The sequence below is a fragment of the Cygnus atratus genome, chromosome 7 (assembly GCF_013377495.2).
Source record: "Cygnus atratus isolate AKBS03 ecotype Queensland, Australia chromosome 7, CAtr_DNAZoo_HiC_assembly, whole genome shotgun sequence".
NCBI classification, from domain to species: domain Eukaryota; kingdom Metazoa; phylum Chordata; class Aves; order Anseriformes; family Anatidae; genus Cygnus; species Cygnus atratus.
The window spans coordinates 36,811,311-36,834,913 of record NC_066368.1 but is presented as its reverse complement, the minus strand read 5'-3'; the positions used below and the strand labels follow the sequence as shown (position 1 = coordinate 36,834,913).

At 39.4% G+C, this 23,603-nt stretch overlaps 1 protein-coding gene across 11 annotated transcripts in view; it reads left to right on the top strand.

Moving 5' to 3' along the window:
- KAT6B (lysine acetyltransferase 6B) overlaps nt 1-23,603 on the top strand; it is a 111,243-nt gene that overhangs the window by 50,471 nt on the left and 37,169 nt on the right. For 5 of the 11 annotated variants that reach the window (XM_035540352.1, XM_035540344.2, XM_050711963.1 and 2 more), the window contains exons 3-9: nt 3,038-3,146; nt 12,926-13,041; nt 13,194-13,275; nt 14,277-14,409; nt 17,908-18,839; nt 19,766-19,887; nt 21,849-21,964. In XM_035540352.1, coding sequence (XP_035396245.1) covers nt 3,038-3,146; nt 12,926-13,041; nt 13,194-13,275; nt 14,277-14,409; nt 17,908-18,839; nt 19,766-19,887; nt 21,849-21,964 — 1,610 coding nt within the window. The remainder of the gene's footprint in view (nt 1-3,037; nt 3,147-12,925; nt 13,042-13,193; nt 13,276-14,276; nt 14,410-17,907; nt 18,840-19,765; nt 19,888-21,848; nt 21,965-23,603) is intronic. The other 6 variants (XM_035540377.1, XM_035540359.1, XM_050711965.1 and 3 more) reach the window with 2 other exon arrangements.

Genomic DNA, 23,603 nt, shown 5'->3' with positions numbered 1-23,603 from the left:
TTGGTTTATTTCATGTAAAGTGTTACTGCATTGAATAACCAGAGTGGTGCCTGCTACCTTACCCAGGATGGGCTCAAGTGGGAGCAGGAGGTTTGTTGCTGTGGCCAAAATCCCAGTCATGTGGGTCCTCAAATCCCAGTCCTGTGGTCCTCAAATCCCAGTCATGGTCCTCAGCTCCCAGCACATTGACTGTTTGCTTTTGGGAGTTTCTGCCCCTCCCAAGTGCTGTTCGGTGGGCATCCACCCGTTGCCTGTCCCCCCTCAGTGTCTCCCATCCCGTACTTAGCCTCTTGCTGCTTTCACTGCTCTTCTGCAGCCTTCTCCCAGGCCTCCGTGAGCTGCTTATTTGCCCTTCTGGCACCCATTAATGTTGTGACCGGTGAGGGTTGCCTGGCCCATGGGTGTGGGAAGATTGTGACAGTGGGTTTGTAGGATTCTGTAATGCACAAGGACTCGAAGGCTTTTGTTTCTTGAATTTCTTCATTGTCAGTTGCTACAAATCACTGCTGGTAAAGCAAGTATATACTCGTGATTGTTTACCTAAGCGCCTGCCTGCGTGCCCTATTTTGAAGGGCAGCTCTCACCGAACCCCTCCCAGGGGCTAACATAGGACACCCAAGTCCTGCCCCACAGCTGAGCTGTGTCATGGAGCCTGGCCTCAGCTGGGCATCCCCAGCAAGGGCCTGTCCTGTCCTGGAGGTCTCGCGTGGAGAAGTTCTTGCAGGAGAGCTTTGGAAGAGAAGCTCATCTCTGAGTAGAAAGCAAGCTGCTTTTGGGTGTTTGGAGATGTGTGGGGATTGCACACTAGTTCCTGGTACAGCCAGTAGCTGATGGCGATTTCTGCTTTCCCAGACCATCGGTTTGTTATCACAGCTTCTCTGTTCAGTGCCCATCAGGGAGATCTGGGGCTCCCAGCTGCCCTTGTCAAGGATGCCCTGATTCCCAGGCCAGCCGGTGTACTGTGTCAGTGTTTTGACACCTATGGCTGCTCCAGCACCGAATTACTGGCCAGACGAGTTTCTGTAAGAGATGAAATGGAATTAACCTTGATGTTGACTAACAGTTGTGTTCCAGAGAATAATGATACTTGATTACTGTGTTTTAGGTGAGAAACTAGTGATTAGGGCTTGAAAAATGATACAGGTAGGAGATGAGCTTCTTTGTTTTATATGCTGACAAAGACTTTTTATGGTTCATCCTAATTGAGTCAGTTGTGGGACAAAAATACCACCAGGATGACTGCAGTTCTGCTTTAGCTATGCAAGTTCAAGTAGCATGAAACTAGGCTTTACTTAGTGTGCTGACAGGAACGTCTGTATTAACTAATGTCAGTAGCTCAGAGATCAGACCTAGTAATGTTCACAGTTATTAATGTAAATGGCTCCTAAATATATACAGGAGCCTGTAAGTTTCTTGAAAACCTATATGTGAAGTGACAGGATTTGCAAGCTCTCTATTACTGCGTTTGGTATGGGAACATCAGTCTTTGTAGCCTTGAACTGCCAACAACCTTTGTCCTTTATTTTACCTTCAGTTAAAAAAAAGGGGGGGGGGGGGTGGAGTAAGGGGATTGAAATAGGAAAGTACATGAATGTTGGCTAATGGCCATGTCTTTCCTAGAGCAAGAAAAAAAGTCTTGGAAAGATAAATGAGTGTGTGGACCTGGATTTGTTTCATTACATGAATGATATGTGATGTTTTGTAAATAATTTATCAGAGCAAGCATTTCTGAAATGGCTAAAGCACTGTTATATCAAAGGAAAAGAGAACAGTATCATTGCCAAGATGAGGTTTTTACTGGCTTCCACTTAAATATCTTAAAATTATCTGTGTTAAACATTTCTTAAAGTTAAGAAATGTTCACAGGATGCTGCAACTGAACAGTTAGATAGCTCTGAACCATTTTTCTACTGCTTTTTATTGGGGTCTGAGTGATTAAACAAAAAGCTAATTTTTAGTAGTGTATGTATTTTTTTAGGTTAATACCACTTTCATGTAAATACATCTTAAAGTGATAATAATTGGACAGATCATTATAATTATGATCTCTTACTGGCAAGAATTGTAAGTAATGGGTTTTCCTTTATCTGTAGGTATGTTACTTTAAACTGACAGGTGGAAAACTCTACAGGTATGAATATGTCTTCCCCTATCTGGGAAGGTACTTATTACTTTGAGTATCCCATTGAAGAAATAGTTGCACCTAGTTTTACTTGTTACAGATCCTGTTTATAGACTTTCTGTGCAAGTACTACTGATTTATGTATTTAGATGATGCAGGTAACTAGTTTCACTGAAAATCTCTGAGAATTTGTCATTGGGAGAATGAGGAAGTAAATTTGTAGGGTTTTTAATAGTTTTTGTGGAAAGTTGTGTGTTAATTGCAGGTATTGAAAGGTTTACATGTTTGTTTTATTGTAATTGCATGAGATTGTTCCAGCGTGATGAGTCCCATCAACTAACGGTTGATCTATTGAAACCAGTGTTTTTAACCTAAACTGGTAGTTTCAGAGAGAGGCACAAGGAAGCTATCCATTGTACAGAAGTGGATAAAGTATGTCTTAACATTGACACGCGTACACGTACTCCTTTGGAAAGGAACTCTATTCAGCTGTAATAAAAACTAGTTTGCATCTTAATCTTTGAAGCAATATTACAGCTGAACCAATGATTTCTTTGTGTTCTGGAGCTGAAATAGTATATTTAAGAATAATGTCCTAAAATTCTTATTTTTCCTGGATTTTTTTTAACACTAACCTCATGTTGGAGATCTTTATATGGGTAAGTACAAAAAGTTGCTAATTATGGGTTAACTTTTGGTTTTGAAAGATGTTAAGATGATAAATCTTATTCAAAAGCAAATAAATTTGTAATTAATACATAATACAACAAAATGTCAATTAAAACTGACTTTCTGAACTCAAGTATATGAGAGAGAAAAGGCCCCTGAGAAGGGTTTGCCTGTGTCTGTAGTTTTTGGGTAACTTTTTTTCTTGCTTAATAAAGCTAACTACGCCTGTTTGTTTTTTAAATCTAGCCACGAGCCGATCCCATCCCAATATGTAGCTTTTGTTTGGGAACGAAAGAATCAAATCGTGAAAAAAAACCAGAAGAGCTGTTGTCTTGTGCAGACTGTGGCAGCAGTGGTAAGTTGGATGAATTTACAAATATTATAAATATTTATGTATAAATCTGTTTTTAAGGTATTAAAGTATTTTTAATGTGAGAATGCCATTCTCCCTTTGGACATAGATTGACAGCTACAGCAAAGTGTGTTGGGTGAGGCAGTGGGAGAGGCAGGTTTTTAAATAAAATTTTGTCAGACATCTACCAATGAGTTGTTTGAATTCATTTGTAGGCCCACAGTTTAGACATGCTGAGGAAATTTATAGGGAAATGGTACTTGCAGAATGCTGGATGGTGTGATTTTTCTGGGGGGTTCTGTGCTTGATTTGAAAACTCAGTTTTGCTCTGTGCCTGCAAATGAGCATCAGGAATTCTGTACTCATTTGCAGCATTTAAGACGTTGGGGAAGAATGGAAAAAAAAAAAAGACAACTGTGTAGCAGTCTTTGCTGTTACGTATCTTGTGTATCCAGTTAATTTTCTTGTAAAAAAATCTTTTGTTACTCAAGTGGTAATTTGTATAGTGTTTAAAATAACCTACTCAAACTGTTAGGAGAAACATCACATTTGTGTTTCACTCAACAGAAAATGTGTATGGCTTTCAGGGGAAAAAGGGAGTTGTAAGAAGAACAAGTCTTTTGGCTAGTAACAGGAAAATTACGGAGTCAGGTAAATATTTTACAAGTACAAAGAAGTCCGGCAGTTAATGAGCTAGGTGTTTGCTTCCTTATGAAGTTACATAAATAAAGCAGAACTTTAAAAAAAAAATAGTTGAAGAAAATAGTACACTCCTTTTTTCTTCATATTCTTCAGCTAGTGTGAGAATCCAGTTTCCCCTTTGAATGATTTCAATTACTTTGCAAAAAGTGTTTATGAAATGGGATGAATTTTTATATCAAGAACTTCTTTGTCAGAATGCATAGGATGGTTTTTGATATTAGGTCCTTATTTTCCCCCTTCCAAGAAAGTGACCCTGTTTGATAAAGGAGGGTTATACTTCACTGCTTGTTCCCTGAAAGGTGTTTGTGTGGGTGGTGGTGGAGTTGATCCAATAGCAGGTATGGGAACTGGTATGTAGGCAAACCGGAGGCCACTGCTTGTCAGACACAATGAAGTGACCATCCACTTACATGTACCTTGCTGCTGTTCACTGGAGCTGCTCTTGCTGTACCTGTGCAGCTGATCTGAATGCAAGTGCTTCTAGCAAAGTGATCATCTGGCTTAATTTTGAAACCATCTGGGTTAATTTTGGAAGCTGTAGCACACTGTTGCTTCGAGCACTGATTGCACATGGATGATACCAAGCATGTTCTTGGCTTAGGTTATTGCTGATTTGCAGGGGGATTTGAAACTCATGAAGACCTTGTTAGAAAAAGCTTTATGGCATATAGCTGGCCTAACTGTCGAGTTTGGGTTGTGAAAATCCTCTGATCAGTTCAGCTATTCTAAAAGAAAATCCCCTGTGTAAAAAGAGCTTTATATCAGAAGAAGAGTTATTTGACCAGTAGAGCTTGTCACTTGGGTGGACTGCTCTTGTTAGCTGTGTCATTAAAAGAATTTTTGCCCACGCAAGCTACCGCTGCTTAAGGAAGTACTTTCAGCAAAGCTTTTTGCAGTGCAGATCATCCCATCCCAGCTCACAGACACACTAGCACTACTGCTTCTTAAAGTCACAACCTGCAACATGCTACCCCTTCTTCTGCCCTGGTACACGCGGTTGCATGTGAGCTGGACTGAGGAACAAATGTAGTTGAAAGATGGCAAGTTTGATCGGTTCCGTGCTCAGCCATACAACCTTCTGTGTCAGAAAGAAAATGAGGGAAGTGCTTGGGTGGTAAATGAGTAGGGTCTGAGTAAGCCATCGCTGCTTTTGAGAAGGATGTAAATGAAAATATTGTTTCAATGTCTTTAAATTCAGAGTATATATCTCTCACAATTTTGTAGGTGTGATGCTGAAGATGGTTAATCTTTTGGTACTGTGATAGCTATAAAAGTACTCAAGTAAAAACAAACCAGTATGGAACAAAAATGTATTTTCAGTTCATCAGGGTATGCTTTTCATTGTGTGCTTCTGAATCCATCACCCTGGACAGATTATTTTTATTCTAACCAGTTTGTTTTCTAGTATATTTAAGTAAACGATTAAACAGTGAAATAAGGAAGTGGCTTTACACTGAACCCCTTAGACTTGTTAAATGGCCTTCCAATATGGCTTACAGGATTCTGGTACTTTCCAATCTGTGTTCTAGTATTTGGAAGTTTAATAGGATTTGTGCTATTGTGGTACTGTGGTACGCAAAGTTTATATTAATCAGGTGACCTCAGATAACAGCTCTTCTGTTATGGAGTAATCCCTGGTAAGTCTAAGGGCTCTGGAACTGCGGAAGCCTTGACTTTCATGGATCAGCTTCCCTTTGAATTAACACTGATACATTCTGTCTGCCTCATTAAGAGTGAATTATCTTTAATTAGTTCCTCAGATGTACCTTATATGAAGAATGAAATGTTGAGACTGCCAATCAGATTGCTGCGTGGTTAAACTTTAGCTACTGATGCCTAACTAAAAGAAAAACCAATTTCAGTGCAGTATATAATAAAACTTCATTCAAGTAGAGGTTATTGTAATTGGATTTGTAATTTTGCACACTGCAGTATGTCTCAAAGCTGGTCTTACTGTATAAGAAACATAAAAGAAAATGCATATTGTGCACAGCAAGCAAATTGTTCAGTTGATCAGAGATTAAATTGCAGTGCCCACTACTGGCATGTCTGCTTTGCCTTAGTTTTTTTGTTTCAGTTGCTTATGCTTCTTCAGGTAATGCTTCTGCATTCTGAAAGCAGAAGCTATTTGGGTATTTGAACACCTCTCTAATATACCTCTCTAATATCACTCTGATTTTGTGATATAATCTATTTGGGTAGTGAAAATGAAATGCATTGCTGTGTCCCTTTTCACAGGGTGTTTTGTAAGGGAGTAAGATGAGGGATGTCAGATAAGAGAAAACAAATTCTATTATGAAAGCAAATATTGTTCCTTCCTTTTTTCCTGCTTTTTTTTCCCTTGCTATCTTTTGATTTTGAAAAATCAATAGACTTGAGAACTGGAATCAAACTCTACCTCTGTTTGCACAATCAAGAGGTGCAGAAGCAACTAAAGAGCTGCTGCTGACAGATTTTTGAAAGGGAGAAAGAAGTTTGAGTTACCGGGAAACTATAATAAATACTTAAGAGCGACAAAAAAGCACAAACAAAACCAACAAAAAATACAAGTAGAACAATGGTGGGTTTTATTATTCCAAATAAGTATTATGTTAGGCTGAGAAAGCAGGAGGGTTAGTGATCAAATGTGGGTAAGGGAAGCTGGAGAGCAGAACAACAAAGGTTTTTAATCAGTTCAAGAGGAACAGGGACAGGAGATGTTTGGAAAGCAACCTGTGGAGGCTGCTTTACAAACAGAGATCAGGGTATGCCTGAAATGTAGGAGCTCACAATGGAGCAGGTGGATGTGGCCTGAAGGCAACTGCAGCCCATGGAGAGCAGGAACAGGCTCCGGTCCAGAGCTGCAGCCCATGGAGAGGAGCCTACACAAGAGCAGGTGATCTGGTGGCAGCCCACGGGGGACCCACACTGAACATCTGTTCTTGCAGGATGGACCCTGTGGTATGGACCCATATTGGAGCAGTTCTTGAGTCTGAGGGAAGCTTGTGCTGGATCAATTCAGGAGGGACTGCATCCTGTGAGAGGCACCCTGTGCCAGAGCAGGGGGAAGAGAGCATCTGTGAGGAGGTGTTGTGGACTGACTGCAACCCCCATTCCCCTCAGCTGCATGGGGGAAGGATGTAGAAGAGCAGATATGGGGAGAAGGTGTTTTCAGTTTCCTCTTAGTTCTTATTGCTCTGGTCTGTTATCAATAGGCATATAATATATAATAATGTTTGTTTTATTAATCTCCCTTATACAGAGTCTCTTTTGCTTGTGGCAGCAGTCAGTGTGTGATCTCCCTGTCCTTATCTCAACCGATAAGCTTTTTTCATTGTTTCTTCCTTCTGAGGATGGGGAGTGAGAGAGCAGCGTGGTGATGCTTGGCTGCCTATTGGTATTAAACTGGTACATAAGGGAATATGGAAATTGTCTTTTACTCTTGTTTACTACCATACGTGGGAGGAGGTTGGCTAGTTGGATAAAATTAACTGCTAAGAAACCTGTAGCTAGAAAAACATACTGGATGTCCAAGTTAGATGCACTGATCCTTTCTCCTTGTAGTTAAGTTCACCCTAATTAATAATGCTTTCTACCTAAAATGTTATTGAACACATTTTTCTTTGCAAATTACTTTATAGGTTTGTTTCCAACACTTGTATTTCATGTTAAAAATAACATGTTAGCGTATCTAATTTATCCCTGTAAGTAATTGTTGTCAGTAGTGTAACACTGTTCTCTTAAGACTGTTGTTTTGTCAGATCCTTTGAAGAATATACAAGACCCAAATTTGCAATGAGGAAACAGAAGTGGACTTGTTAAAGGAGTTCTCTTCACTCAGGAGTGAGACATTGTTTTAACTTCCTGATCTCACCTATTTTTACCACATTAACATATTGCAAGTCTTCACCTCTTCTAACTGGGGTAGACAAGAAAATTTTAAAGCATTTGATTTTTTTTTTAAGGTTGAACTAAACTTATATATGTATTCCTGGTGGAAATTGGCAGCTTTCGAAGGTTGAAGTTACCTGTAGTCTGTTAAGTTTGTAGTATATTGATGTTGCTGAGGCTTAAAAGAAAGTCATAGAATCATTTAGGTAGGAAAAGACCTCTAGGATATCTAGTCTAGCATTTAACCTAGCACTGGCAACTCCACAATTAAACCATGTCACTAAGCACTACATCTACATGTTTTTTGAAGACCTTCAGGGATAGTGACTCAACTACTCTGCTGGGCAGCCTGTTCCAATATTTGACAACTGTTTCAGTGAAGAAATGTTTTAGTGTGTTTATGTGGCAGGGTTTTGCTAGCGGGGGGCCGTAGGGGTGGCTTCTGTGAGAACAATCCAGAAGCTGCCCCATGTTAGTTAAGGGCCCTGCTGCTGACCAGAGCTGAGCCAATACGTGATGTTGTTTGTGCCTCTGTGAGAGCAGATTTAAGAAAGGAGGAGAAAAACAAAAAAACTGCTGGGAACAGCAGCTGGGGGAGAGAGAGGAACGAGAAACAGCCTTACAGACGCAAAGGTCAGTGAAGGAGTGGGAGAGGTGTTCCAGGCACCAGAGCAGAAGTCCTTTGCGGCCTGTGGTGAGGACCATGGTGAAGCAGGCTGTCCCCCTGCAGCCCATGGAGTACCACGATGGAGCAGGGTTCAACGCTGCAGCCTGTGGAGGAGTTCCTGATGGAGCAGGTGGACCTGCACTGAAGAAGACTGTGGCCTGTGGAGGACCCCTGCCGGAACAGGTTCTGAGCCAGAGCTGCAGCCCGTGGAGAAGAGACGATGCAGGAGCAGGGGATCTGGGGGGGCAGCTGCTGCCTGTGGGGAACCCATGCTGGAGCAGTCTGTTCCTGATGAATGGACCCCGTGGTATAGAGCCATACCTGGAGCAGTTCTTTAAGAGCTGGATCAGTTCGGGAAGGATGGCATCCCGTGGGAGGGACCCCATGTGGAGCAGGGGACGAGAGTGACTGAAGGAGCGGCGGAGATGAAGCGCTATAGGCTGACCGCAGCCCCCATTCCCCATTACCCTGCACTGCTTGGGGGGAGGAGGTGGAAGTGGCTGGATGGGGGGAAGGCATTTTTGGTTTCTTTCCTTTGTTTCTCACTTCTCTAGCTTGCTAGTAATAGGCAATAAATCTTACTATCCCCCGGCTCTGAGTCTGTTTTGCCCATCACAATCATTTTTGAGCGATCTCCCTGTCCTTATCTTTACCCTTGAGCCCTTTGCATTATATTTTCTCCTGCTTCCCCTTTGAGGAGGTGGAGTGAGAGAGGGGCTGAGGTGGAACTCGTCTGTCCACCTGAGTAAAACCACCACAAATGTTTTCTAATATCCAACTGAAGCCTTTTCTGGCACAACTTGAGGCCATTTCCTCGTCTTAGTGCTTCGGAGAAGAGACTGATCCCCACCTTGCTATAGTCTCCTTGAAAGTAACTGGAGAGGATACCTGTGATAAGGTCTCCACTGACTCTCCTTTTGTCTAGGTTAAACAACCCCAGATCCCTCAGCTGCTCCTCATAAAACTTGTTCTCTAGGCCCTTCACCAGCTTTGTTGTCCTTTGGACATGCTCCAGCACCCTGATGTCCTTGTTGTAGTAGGGGGCACAAAACTGAACACAGTGCTCGAGGTGCGGCCTCACTGAGGCCAAGTACAGAGGGACAATCACTTTCCCAGTCCTGCTGGCCACGCTATTTCTGACACAAGCCAGGATGCTGTTGGCCTTCTTGGCCACCGGAGCATGCTCCTGGCTCGTGTTCAGCCAGCTGTTGACCAACACCCCCAGGTCCCTTTCTGCAGGGCAGCTTTCCAGCCCCTTTTCCCCCAGTCTGTGTGGTTGTGCCACAGATGCAGGACCCAGCACTTGGCCTTCTGGAACTTCACACACTTGGCCTCGGCCCATGGGTCCAGCATGTCCAGGCCCATCTACAGAGCTCTTCTACCTGTGAGCAGATCAACACTCATGGCCAACTTGGTGTTGTTTGTGAACTTAACAAAGTCAAGTGATTGGACCAGAAGAAATTGCTGTTTCAGTGTGGAGATTGATAGAATGTTACTGGGGTACTGTGTCCAGTTCTGGGCTCCCCAGTACAAGAGGGACTTGGACATACTGGAAAGAGTCCTGTGGAGGGCCATCAAGATGGTGAAGGGACTGGAGCACTTCTACGAGGAGAGGCTGAGAGAGCTGGGGCAGTTCAGCCTGCAGAAGAGGAGGCTCAGGAGGATCTTGTCCAAGTCCATAAATACCTGAAGGGAGGATGCAGCCAGGACTGAGCCAGGCTCTTTTCAGTGTTGCCCAGTGCTGGGACAAGAGGCAGTGTGCACAAACTAGAACACAGGAGGTTCCCTCTGAACATAAGGAAGCACTTCTGTGCTGTGTGGGTGACTGAGCACTGGTACAGGTTGTCCAGAGAGGTTGTGAAGTTTCTTTCCTTGGTCTTTAAAAGCTGCCTGGATGTGGTCCTGGTTACCGATCTGCAGGTGTCCCCTGCTTGAGCAACGGGTTGGACCAGACAACTGACCTCCAGAGGTCCCTCCCAACCTCATCCTTCCCTGATTCTGTGGTGAAGACCTCTTGGCAGATATATCTGCTTCTGAATATGCAGGAGATAGTATGTTCTCTCTGTTCAGATGAGTCAGTGCTGAGATTATAGGGACTTCAGAGCCAAAAACATGCTTTCCCTCTTGAGCAATTTTACAGGTGCTTTCTTTACGTTTGAAGGTCACAGTGACTCTGTTTAATGGACTACAGAAATTGGTTTAACTATGGAAGTAGTTTAAAATATAAGTCACTTATAGAAGTAGAGCCTGCGTTGATTGCTACTTCATGTCTGTTAGGCATAACCCACTTCTTGTTAATGCTGTATTTTTCCTATACAATCTTGCGTCCAAAATGAAGAATGTAACTATTACCAGCTAGTAAAGAAAAATACCGTATTGTATTTGGAAATCTAAAAACCTGTGCTGTTTCCAGTAGCGCATACCTAGGGACGACAGTAAAAGAACATGGCAAGTGCATAATGATACTTCCCTTTGCACAATTCCAGCCTACAGTTACTTGTGTCTGAAGGACTTTGAGTCACAGGCAGTCTTCATGTTTAATCCCAGTAGATGTTTTTCATGATTTTTTTTTTGATAATAGAACCTTTAAGGATAGGAACAAATGTCTTAAGCTGTGTAATTACTTGAATGAAGAACGTTACGTTGGTAGATAACAGAGAAATTACGTAACCCTGTTACACTTAGTCTGTGCATGGTTACCAACTAGTGAGAATGAGCCTTTCTTAAGGTAATAACTGAGAAGGATAAACATACTTCAAAGTTAAAATCAATGAGTTAAACCACAGCTTGCTTATTTATGCCTTGAAGTAAATCACTTCTGTGCATGGTAGATGTATTTAATTCTAGTTATGAATAAGGAGATAATTGGCTTATGGTAACACTTTAATGTGTTAATGTACATGTTAAGTCATGGTTGATGGAATAAGTGTGATATTGATTATTAATATTATTGACTTCAGGGAGCTTTTTTCCTTCTTAGCAGGCATTTTTTTGAATCAAGCACTTATTATGCTTTATTGAAAGGGACAGAGTGACACTGAACTGCACTTTGCAGTTCCATGGTGCATTTGTAACTTCCAAGAGAAATAGCTACTTTAGGTGTGCAATCAGTTATAAATACAAATTGTTAATTTCTGTTAAACTGCATGGTAAGAGTCAAAGGGCAACATTTTCTGATATTTCTGTTTTTGAAAGTATTTGTGGAATTTATTCCTGATTTTTTTTTTTTTACTTACAGATTATATTTCTACATTTTATTTTGAGAAAATGGTATTTTTACCCTGTTTAAATTCCTTTTTTAACAAGAAGTGGATTGATTAAGTCTTGGGTACGTGCTGTAAGAGGAAACAGTCAGTACAGATTTCGGATTTTGAAGTGGTTTTTGCATTCCTTCATTCATCTTTGTCGTTCTTGCCTCAGTCTATTGGAAGATTAAAATAGCAAATGCTTAGGGGGATTAGCCTGTATCGTTGTTTGTAGTGGTTTAGCTGTGGTGGTTTAGACTGAGAGAGAAACAATAGATGGACAAAATCTGAATCACCATCACTAGACCATTACCTGGAAGAATGTACTTACCAGCCTCTAGCAATGAGAAGAAAGCATCATGCATTCTCATGACATCGGTACAGCATGGCATCAGGGATTCTTACCTCCCTTACAACTTGATGTCCTTGATGATCTCTAAATATAAGTGCTTCCTTGGGAAGGTTTGTTCTTTCCTATTTAACAGTGCTTTTATCTTTTATGGATTAAGGGTTTACACTCCTTTGAGATTGTTGAAGACAAGAGAAGTCACTGCCAGTATTGCCTAAGGTGTTTTATGTGTTCAGTTGTCTGATACCTTGTATTAATTGGCAGAGCTTCTAGGCTGCCATGGAAAAGATGATGATCCCACTAGGGAATAAAATGCAATTTCATGGGAAACTGAAGTTCAGCTACTCTTCTTTCCCTACGTGATCTTGTCCCTCACTTTAAACCTTCTGTAGTAGTAAACTTTTTGCGTGTCACTTGTCCACTCCATTTTTTTCTTCTAACTGCTCTGAAATTGTTCTTCGTATATAACTTAGTAATAAGTAGGAATGAAAAATGCATATCGCTCAACTATTAAGTTTCTCTGGTAGGTAGTTAGAAAATTTTGAAAAAGATACTAATTCAGTCTTGTATAAAGATTTAGTCTGTTCGTTGCACTGCTGTGAAAGGAGTGGGTTCAAGTATGTAGAAATGCTTTTTTCAGGACCAATGGCAGTTGGTTATTTCCATCGCATGTATAACTAGTGAAAGAAAAGATTATATTTCAGATGTTTGTGAAGACTTTTCCCAGGCGTCAGTTGTCAGCTTTCTACTTCTCTTTATAAATGAGTTTTATGGCAGTTTTGCCGTATCTTCTTGGTAAGAAGTGAGTTAAATGATGTATTGCAAAGTTCTAAAAACTGCTGGTGCTTACAAGGCTCTGGTGGTGCTGGCTACATTTTGTTGAACATAAGCATCAGTATTTCTTAAATCTCAAACTTTAAATATGTCGTGGTTTATTTTATTTTTTTAGGACATCCATCATGTTTGAAATTCTGTCCTGAGTTAACAACAAATGTGAAGGCCTTAAGATGGCAGTGTATTGAATGCAAGACATGCAGTGCATGTAGGATCCAAGGCAAAAATGCAGTAAGTTAGACTGTTCAGTGTTACCTGACTTTTGTTTATCATAGCTCTATACTTAGCACATGTGCAAATACAAATCACTGTTGTGCAACCTCTAGCAATGCTGTATTAAGTCTTTTTTTCCTCTTCCTCTTCCTTCCCCCACTCCCCTTCAGGATAACATGCTTTTTTGCGACTCCTGTGATAGAGGGTTCCACATGGAGTGCTGTGACCCACCACTTTCCCGAATGCCAAAAGGTGATAATGAAAATACTTTCAATGAAAATACTTTCATTCATAGTCTTTTCTCATATTAAGTGACCAAAAGCTCTTGATCATGCTAATTACTTTTGCATTGGTGAACAATATAGTTTCAATCATGTCAAAACCAGAACTTTATTTTTTGAGTTCTTTTTTTTTTCCTCTGTGAAACTGTAAAGGCCTCTGGTCAGTTGACCAGGCGAATTCACCATGAATTGAGTTCTTGGCCTATTATCGAGAGTGAAGTTTTGCAAAGGCTGTTTAAAATGTTTGGAGTGTATATATTGATGTAGAAATCCTTAAAGCCGGTGAAAAAGACAGCTGCCTCATGTAAGGGTAACTTAAACAAAACACCTGTGTCCTTCAGGTTCTCTAGATTTCTGATATATAGCACCTCTCATTTCTGGTCTCACATCTTTATGGCTTTCCTTATTTAATCTTAAAATTACACTGCAGACTTTTTCCAGCTTTTTTTCTTTAAATCTTCTAGTGTTATTTATAAAAGCAAAAAAAAAAAACACAAAACCAGACAAACAAAGAGTGTTCAGACATGGTTATCTAATGTTAAAAGGATGACAAATTCAAGTTGTATATTAAACCAAACATACATAGTTGTGATCTGGTATTTTCTTTAGCACACTCTAGCCTAGTTAGCTGTGTAATGCACATGTAATTTTTTCCCATCTTAATTTTTTCAGAATAAATATGTATCTGTAGTGTAAGGAAGAGCAAGCTATAACAGGCTTTCTTTTAAGAACCCATTTGCTCACCATCTTTTGTGATCTCTTTTGCAACTTTTTTTTTCCCCCTTTCCTTGAGCACTTTGCTCTCAAAAATTTTGAGGTATAGGTAGAAGGGGATCGCTTTTCTTTGCCTACTTCCCCTTCCACCTGTCTTGTTTATAAGAAAATTTTACATACATGGCATATGTCTTGGTAGACACCTGCAGGACAGATTAAATAAATTGTGTACAATTAAACTTTTTTTCCTTTATGTAGGGATGTGGATTTGCCAGGTCTGTAGACCAAAGAAGAAAGGGAGAAAGCTACTTCATGAGAAAGCTGCCCAAATAAGGCGACGATATGCAAAACCTATCGGACGACCGAAAAATAAACTAAAACAACGAATGTTGTAGGTTTCTCTTAATTTTTTTTTTACTGTACTAGAGTAACAAGTTTCAACCAGTTTTTAACTGTGTTACAAATTGGGGAAAGTAAGTGATGAATATTCTAGTGCAGACCTTCTAGCCCAATGGATAATGACTTTTTATTTATAATGGTTAATTTTCACATCTTGTCAGAACGTGGTGGAAAAAACTTCCTGTAAGTTACTTTTCTAGGTCCCTTTTTTTTTTTTAATACAAGTTGCACCTATACCAAATAGAAATAAAAGTCTGTACAGTAATACATGACACAGCTATCTTTATATGTAACTTAAAATAATTGATGTACATGCAGAGACCATATTAAATCAATAATAAATAATGAATTTACTTATAAATAATTTCAGGCGACTGTTCTGTTCAAAGGCCTGTTCAAATGTAGTATAAAAATGACTTTATTTGTTAGTATCAGTTCACAAAACCCATTCCAGAGAGCACAACATATAAATACTATAGAAGTTCTGGTTTCAGTGGTACTCTAGAAAAAAAATACGTTTGAATTATGTTGTTAAGCTGCTACTGGTTACTAGGCAAAGAGGCTGCAATTTGTTTTACGTATTAGGAATGTGTTCATCTAATACAAGAGAATGCTGTAATTCTTTTGGCATCTGTCCTTCCAGGGAACACTGTAATTGGACATCTTAAGGCTTGGTTGGAGGATTTCTTTTAAAGTAGTTTAAAATGCTGAGTTGTCTTTACACTCAGTCTTAAACAGGAACAGATTCTGTGTTAACTTCAATAGCATGTTGCCCTCCATTTCATGTTTCTGTCCACATGTGCCTTCTCTTCCTATTTAAGTTTGTTTGGCTGTGTCAACTCAGCAGCTGAAAGGCTTTCTGGCTGTACCTACTACTTGTTTTGTCATGTGGCTGTTACCCAACCATTTTTCTCTACAGTCTAAACCTGTCTGGTATGCTTCTGAGTTGTATGTTAGCTGCTGTAGAACTTTTGCATTTTGGAGAATAAGAACTTGTGGAATCACCATGTAAAAGGGGAAACACATACATATATTAAAAAAAAAAAAAAAGTAAATACTGGCAGTACTCAAGTACAGCATAATAGTCGTGTTGATGTACTTGGTAGTGCAGCTTACTATCTATATATTTATTCTCCTCTTTATGTCAGGATCTCATCTTTCCTTTAGGTCCGTGTTCAAAAGTTCTGGGTAGGAACCCTAGGAGGTAGCGTGGCACTATATCAAAGTCAAAAATGTAGTTGTAATGGCTCATAAGAACATGCTCATAAAGAAAGAAAGCATGAAAAACTTTTATTTCTCCCTTCTCTTAACTAAATAAGTATTTAAAAGTCATTGAAATAGCCATACACCTTTCAGTGTTTTTACATGGTGAAATGGCTGTATTTCCTTGTGTGTGCATCTCCCTCTGTTTATCGCTACACCTTTGTGGTTACCCCTTTGAGAATTCTAAAAACGTGTCCTTGATTTATGCATTCCACAGTGGGTTTAGCAGGCATGTTTGTCTGATACAGTATTTCCGCTTCCCCTCGTTCCTCACTTGTAAGGGAAAAGTTGGAAAGCTTGTGTGGGTTTTACTGTTAGCTTTTGATGATGAAATTCTCAGCTATGGCTTTTAATGTGAATGCTGTGTTAAAGGATGTTAAAGTCCCTGTAATGTTGGATGATAATTATGAATATAAAGGTTTTCTTTTCTTTGTAGCAAATGAACCACATGAGCATGTTAGTTTAGTACTTAGGGAAGTTTTTTTCTTTGTAAAAATACTTGCATTACAATGGGCACGCTTCTACTACTGCAGTGTCTAATCTACATGAAGTAATTTTGTTTTGGAAAAACAATAGTTAGGAGATTGGGTAAGAGCAGAGACGTGTTCTCATAGAATCCTACTTAAGTAATAGTAATGTACAGAAGGCAGCAGTGTCATACATAAATGTGAGTGGTCACATGAAATACAGTAAGATTAGCTAATGCCACTTGATTCTTTTTGTGTAGTACAAAGAACCTGTCCAGTTATCCTAGAATAACCATCTGCCTATTGATTGTCTGTAGGAAACCCTTCACAATTATACTATACAGGCAAATTACTATATAGGATTAACTAAAAACAGGTGCGTTAGTCACCACTAGTGCCAAAGGCTAGTACATGTGGTAGTAAGAGTAGGTCTTGTTATGGACGCAAGCTTATGGCAGCAAAGGATTTGAAAGACTTAAGTTTTTGGTTTTGTTGCCTCTTAAGAGCTACCCAAATGTAAGGATGTGTGAGTAGAAAAGGGCCAGTTCTTAAACTGGTGGGCCCTTGGAGTTCAGCATACCAGATGGTAGCCCCAGGCTCTTTGATCTCTAATTAGAAGTAACCTGTTGGAATTAATTATTCCAGCATCTCAATTAAGAAGGCAAAATCTGTGAAAGAGAACTTTTCACTGCAAAATAAACGAGCTAACTTCAAAGAGCAGGATGGAAAGGGGGAATGGAAGCATTTGATGCAACTATATAGCTCTGTTTGGATTTGCCATTTGATCATGCCTCCTGATATTTCTCTTACTCCCAATAATTTTAAACATTCAGTTTCTATATACTTAAAATATACTACTTACTCTCCAGCTTGCCATTCAGTGTTGTTCATCTCTTTAGTCATTAGCAACCAGCTGAACGTGTACTTCTGCTGTCACAAGTGTTGGCTTTTCAGCATGCCCTTTTTCTTCCTAGCATTCAAGTAGCAGTCACCACTTTTCTTTCTTAACATCTTCCATGTTAGGCTTGACCGGTTTGTGGTTTTTCTATAAACACTGCTTGTTCTTACAGTTTTGATCTTTCTTCTTGATGGTGATTTTTTTTTTCTTGTTGTTCCAATTTCTAGGAAAAAAAAAAAAAAAGAGGCCATTTGTTTGGGTTTGTTGTAATGCTCTCCATAAATGACCTCAATTTTCTTTTATATCTTAGGTGGTAATTTTTATTGCTAGTGTTGACATATGTTATCAAATGAGTGTGGATAAAAACAGCAGTTTGTTGAAAATTGACTGTATTGCTAACTAATAGACTTTCTCTACAGTTTAAGCAAATGTTTTGATATGCATTAACTTATTTACATTGCATATGAGCATCTTCTTTGTTTATACAATAAATTCTATTGTGATGAAACCATTACTGTGCTCAAGAACAGTGCATTAATATTTTTCTCCAAAGATGCACATTTCTAACATGCCTGAAAGTAGATGGAGAGGGTGTATACTTGGGAGATCTTGCTATCTGAGCTGCATCTGTTTATATGTATAGTGGACTACCTTATTTAAACAGAGAAAAAAAGAAACGTGGTGGGGAGGGGAGAGAAAAAGTTGGATGTTGCATCATAGTGTGAATTACTTTAAAAAATGTGTATGTCCTTAATTTTTTTTTTGAGTACAGTGGCATAAGTAACATGTATAAAGTGTAGTGCTATTTGGCAGTAGCTGTGTCTTTTTAATGCTGATTTTTGTTTTCCAAATTTTTGCATAGGTCTGTAACCAGTGATGAAGGATCCGTGAATGCATTCACAGGAAGGGGGTCACCTGGTAGGGGTCAAAAGACTAAAGTCTGTACCACACCTTCATCTGGTCATGCTGCATCTGTGAAGGATTCAAGCAGCAGATTGCCTGTTACAGACCCCACTCGGCCTGGTGCCACCACCAAAATCACCACCACCTCCACCTACATATCTGCCTCTACACTTAAAGTTAACAAGAAAACCAAAGGGCTTATTGATGGCCTTACTAAGTTTTTTACACCATCACCTGATGGTCGCAGATCACGAGGTGAAATAATAGACTTTTCAAAGCACTATCGTCCAAGGAAAAAAGTCTCTCAGAAACAGTCATGCACTTCTCTTGTGTTGGCTACAGGTACCACACAAAAGCTAAAACCTCCACCTTCTTCACTTCTACCCCCAACCCCCATCTCTGGTCAGAGCCCCAGTTCACAAAAATCCAGCACTTCTACTTCTTCTAACTCTCCCCAGAGTTCTTCCAGTCAGTCAAGCGCACCCTCCTTTAGTAGTCTTCCTAGTAATAGTCAGTTAAAGGGACTCTTTGATGGACTCTCGCATATCTATACTGCTCAGGGACAGTCTCGAAAAAAGGGACACCCAAGCTATGCACCACCCAAGCGTATGTGTCATAAACCAGAATTATCTTCTACTTCAAAATCTAATAGCCATTTCTATGGAAAGAAGGAGGTTAGGAGTAGGTTTATTTCTCATGCATGTACCTCTGGATGGGGTGTGTTTAGAGGACATGCTTTTAAAGCAATTGCTCACCTCAAGAGAACAACTTTCCTTAAAAAGCACAGGATTCTAGGCAGATTAAAGTATAAAGTGACCCCTCAGATGGGGACCCCCTCACCAGGGAAGGGGAGCTTGGCAGACGGAAGAATTAAACCTGATCAGGATGATGGTAAGCAAAGGTCAAAGCGCCAACCAAACCTGCGTCCCGTCCAAAACCAAAATTCTTATTTTGTCACATAGGTCTTAGCTATTTCTCTTATTCTTACTTCACTTTCATACAAAGGCGACGAAGCTGACCTTTTATCTAATGCTGACTAAACCTCCAAAATGTTTTTTCTGACTAATACCACACCACCTTTTTATTATTTTTTGCATCTGTAGTGACATTAGGAGCCCCAAATGCCTTCATGATGTTGCTTATGGCTGTTTAGTACCGCATGAATAGCCACTTCATGCTACTTCCTTGTTCTTCCTCTGCCCTTTCTCTGGCAGTAGTGCTGTCATTATGATTGTGTGCTGTCAGTGCTTACAATGGTGGGCATTTCAATTCATTTCCCACTGTTCCATTGCTTTTTCATGAACAATTCCATCCTGCTATAGTCTCCACAACACTTGATCTGTACTGCTGTAAACTACCTTTTTAATAATTACTTTTATTTAAGAAAAAGTATACTGGTAACGTTTGAATGTATACTTAGCTTAGCATTGGTCTCCAACTTTTAAGGGAAAGTTTTTCTCTAATTTTTATTATTAGAATAGAATATCCTTGTAGAATATCCTGAAATTTATCAAGTGGCATAGTTTTAATGAGAGAATATATTCCCTTTTATGAGGTTCAAAACTAATTTAGTAGAACTGGACTGTAAAGCCTTAGACAGAAAGACAAGCAAGTACCAAAAATTGCTTACGCAACAGCATACTACAGAACCAGAAGAGAGGAAAGATTCATTTCTGTTATTTATAATCCCAAATTTAGTCAAAATGGGAAATCATAACAGCTATAACTGCTACAATCCTATTTAGGAGCAACACTTTGGTAAGGCATGCATAATCTTCATGTCTGTGAATAAACTTTTTGCTGGTTTTAAATAACAGATACTGAAATCAAACTAAGCATCAAACAAGAAAATACAGATGTATTTCTGGTGGGAAGCAAGGACACAGTTACGCAGGAGGATTTGGAAGTATTTAAACAGGCTCGGGAGCTTTCCCTGGAGGTAAGACTATGTTGCATGAAATTACAGAATCATAGAATGGTTTGGGTTGGAAGGGACCTTAAAGATCATCTAGTTTCAACCCCCTGCCAAGGGCAGGGACACTTTCCAGCAGACCAGGTTGCTCAAAGCCCCATCCAGCCTGGCCTCGAACACTTCTGGGGATGGGACATCCTCAGCTTCTCTAGGCAACACGTTCCAGTGCCTCACCACCCTCATAGTAAAGAATTTGTTCCTTATATCTAACCTAAACCTACCATTTTTTAGTTTAAAGCCATTACACTTTGTCATATCACAATACTCCCTCATAAAATGCAGTTACATATGTAAATTAAAACCAGTTTCGTTCTCATATTCTCTTCATTTTTAATAAAATCCTTTTGACCTACTGCATCATGCTTATTGTAAATATAATTTGGGAGACAGCGTATATGCAGTTTAAGTCTCCTAGATTAGAGACAAGGCTTTGGAATGGGTCAGGTAATTGAGACTTGGGATAGATTTTGAAAGATATCCTTGAGCATTTTGGACACAAGACTACCATTGATTAAACAGAGATTAAGCACAGCTGAAATAATGGTAGTGACTGAGAGGATGATGGTCTGTGAGAATGTGCTTTGATGTCCTGTGCAGAGAAAGCAGCCGCTATGAAAACTTAAGCCTGTCCCAACAAATACTGCTTGGTAGAAGGCAAGGGGATTTAGTGAGTTCATGACTTTATTTTGCCCCACTATTTAACACACTTTGAGTTTGAATAATATAGATGACTTCTAGTAGTAAAAATGCTTGAGTTAAATCTGACTAAAACTGTTTATACCAGCTGGTGTTGATGCTCTTCTTTAAGGTACGTACTGGTAATCTAAAGCTTGCTGAAACTGAGCTGGTTTTCTTTACCAAGGAAGTTGGATATGGCAGCTGAATCTTCCTTTTGCAAAAGAGGCTTTTAAATTTCTTTGTCAATGAAATGAGCAAGCCTAGTAGGCTTCTATGTTGCAAGAAGCTCTTCACAAGTCAATCATGAGGAGATTTTGCCCTTCAAGCAACCAGTGTCTTTGAGAACCTGGGTCAGAAGGGAGGTGCGTGTAATGCTTCAACTGCTGTTTTTTATAAAATTGCATAATAAACCATTATGTCTAGTGCTTTTTCTAGCGATGCAAGTCACTTAATTTGTTTTTCATGTTAAAAGTAAAAGAACCGATGTTACTTGCCGTAGGTCAGTGTGACGACCGTATCACAGTGAATTCAGAGTGTGTTAACCAGCAAATTCAAACCAAGTTTAAAGAATCAACTTCATGATTAGTCTGTGTTTCCATTTGCTCATGGAAACGGTTCCCACCTCCTCCTCATTTATTTCTTTCACATGCAGTCCAAAAATGTTATGAGGCAAGATTGCTGAAATTGGGGACAATTAAATTACTTATTTTTCTATTTTTATTTCGTTTTTGTATTTAGTCTAGCAGTCATTTTCTGATCAGTTCAACCTCAGTATGTTAGCTCAGAACAGCTTATTTTAGTATACTGGGGACAGTTATGAGGTCAAATCCAATGGACCTCCAGAAAGGTTCTGCTGATCCGTCCTCTTTCCTTGTTTTAACAAGATAACGGCTTAGGGATTGAACCAGGACTGCAGAAAAGTCCTTCCACTAGATTCTGCAGAAAAGGATTCAGGCAGTTGTGCCTCTTCTTTGGCTGGGCCATTCATCATCTATTTGTATGTGCTTATTTGTAAGCACTACTGACCTCACTTCATGGTTGCGGGTTTGTTTGGCACCTTGAAAGGAATGTTCCCTTTTTATATCTAGCTTTTTGCAAACTCTGTTCTCTGCCTGGACTGGAAGAACTTAAGCAACGTTTGAATACTTTAGGTTTGTCACACCTTCACTGGGTGAAATTGATACAAAGATTAGTTTTTTTTTTTTTTTTTTTTTTTATAACTAGTATTTTGCTTTTATTATACCTGACAGAAAATTGGGTGTAAAAACACTGGTGAAACAAGTGGGCGATACCCCTCAGTGATTGAGTTTGGAAAATATGAGATACAGACCTGGTACTCTTCACCTTACCCACAGGAATATGCAAGGTAACAAGTCATCAAAGTCAACATATATTGTTTTGATTTTTTTCTAATGTGATAATTGTGATTTACTTTCGTACTTTTCTGTAATTGTTTGTAACTTATTCATGTAACTTTAAGAGCAGATATGCTTTTGTAATTATAAGGGAGATCAAGGAGTTGTCTTTCTTTTTCTACTAGTTCTAATCAAAGTTGCATTTAAAATGCCATTTTTTCCAGTTCTGCAAAAACTTTAACTTTGTAGCATGTATTAGTATTTTCTTTTTAACAACTTCAAACCAGGAAGGCCTAACTTGTGGCCATTTAGAACAGTTAATCGTGTTTGTCATCCAGAAGTTAACTTTCTTCTTTTTTAAGGACCAAGAAATCTGCAAATATTAGATAAATAAAGTTAAAGTGAGCCAAGTGTGGCAACAGTGTCCCATTTCTGTCTGCCTGTGCTAGGACACTTCAGTCAGGCAGAGAGCATGAACTAGTATGTGTGCTCAGTAGATTCCTGCTGATTTTGGCGTGTACTGAAAAAGCATATTTCATGAATCCATTGGATATGTGGTACACATGGAAATTTGCAGAACTGTATGTTCTTCAAGACGTCTACTCCAGCAGGCAACTGAGTTACGTGGTCTGTTCAAACCTTTTCCCTCCTTCCCTCTCATTCCTAAGTGTTAGCATTGTGGCATAGTGGGAATGAGGGATGTGTTGTCAATTGATAATACAAAAAACAAGGGCTAAAAAAAAAGTGTAAACAGCATGTTTCCTGTTATTTCCAATGCCTTTATAGTGTTAATCTTCTTTATCAGTTACTCTTTTAATCCCTCAATTTATATCCTATTGTGAGAGAGAGCTCTGTTCCATCAAGCAGATTAATTCTACATACAGGCATGATAATGAATAGTCGTTAGTACAAGACAACAATGAGATGTCATTTGTAGGAGACAGTTCTTGGCCCTAAGTGCAGTGGGATTACATCATGGAATGAACACTTAAACTATTTTTATGTTGTTGATAAACTTTCTTAGAATCCTATAATCATGCAAGCCATGATTATGATCCCAGGATATGCCAATATCTTCAGAGCAGTTTTTCCTCTGCTCTAAAACGTTGTGGTACAATCCATTGCTCCAATAATTTTAAAATGGAGGTTAATAGCCACAAAACTAATTGAAAAGGAGCAGTTTGTGGTATGTAGAACACTTGTCAGCATTGTCTGATACGAGGCATGTGTGTTACTTATATCTTGTCTGAACTGAATCCTCCTTGGAGGAATAGTCATCATCTAGGATGCGTTGTTTCATGGACATAGGTGGAAGGGAGACTTTTCACATATATGGACCGTTTAGACAGGCTTCTCTGGTTGAGTTAAGTAATAACGTAGGCAAGGGTGAGGGATTATAGTCCTACCACAATTGCTTTCCCATTGAAGTATTAGGAAGATAATTGTTTCCTGTATTATCTCCTATACATCTTCCCTGTATCCAAAGTAAAGAAAATTAAAGGGAAGGAAATTCTTTGTATTCTGCTGTGTCCTCTTTGTCTTTATTGGAAGAAAAAAGGTGAAATTTGAGGTATGACTGTAGTGTGCTTGTTTTGATGGAGACCACAGCAAAAGCTTTGGAATGTGGGAAGGGGCAAATCACAGGGATTT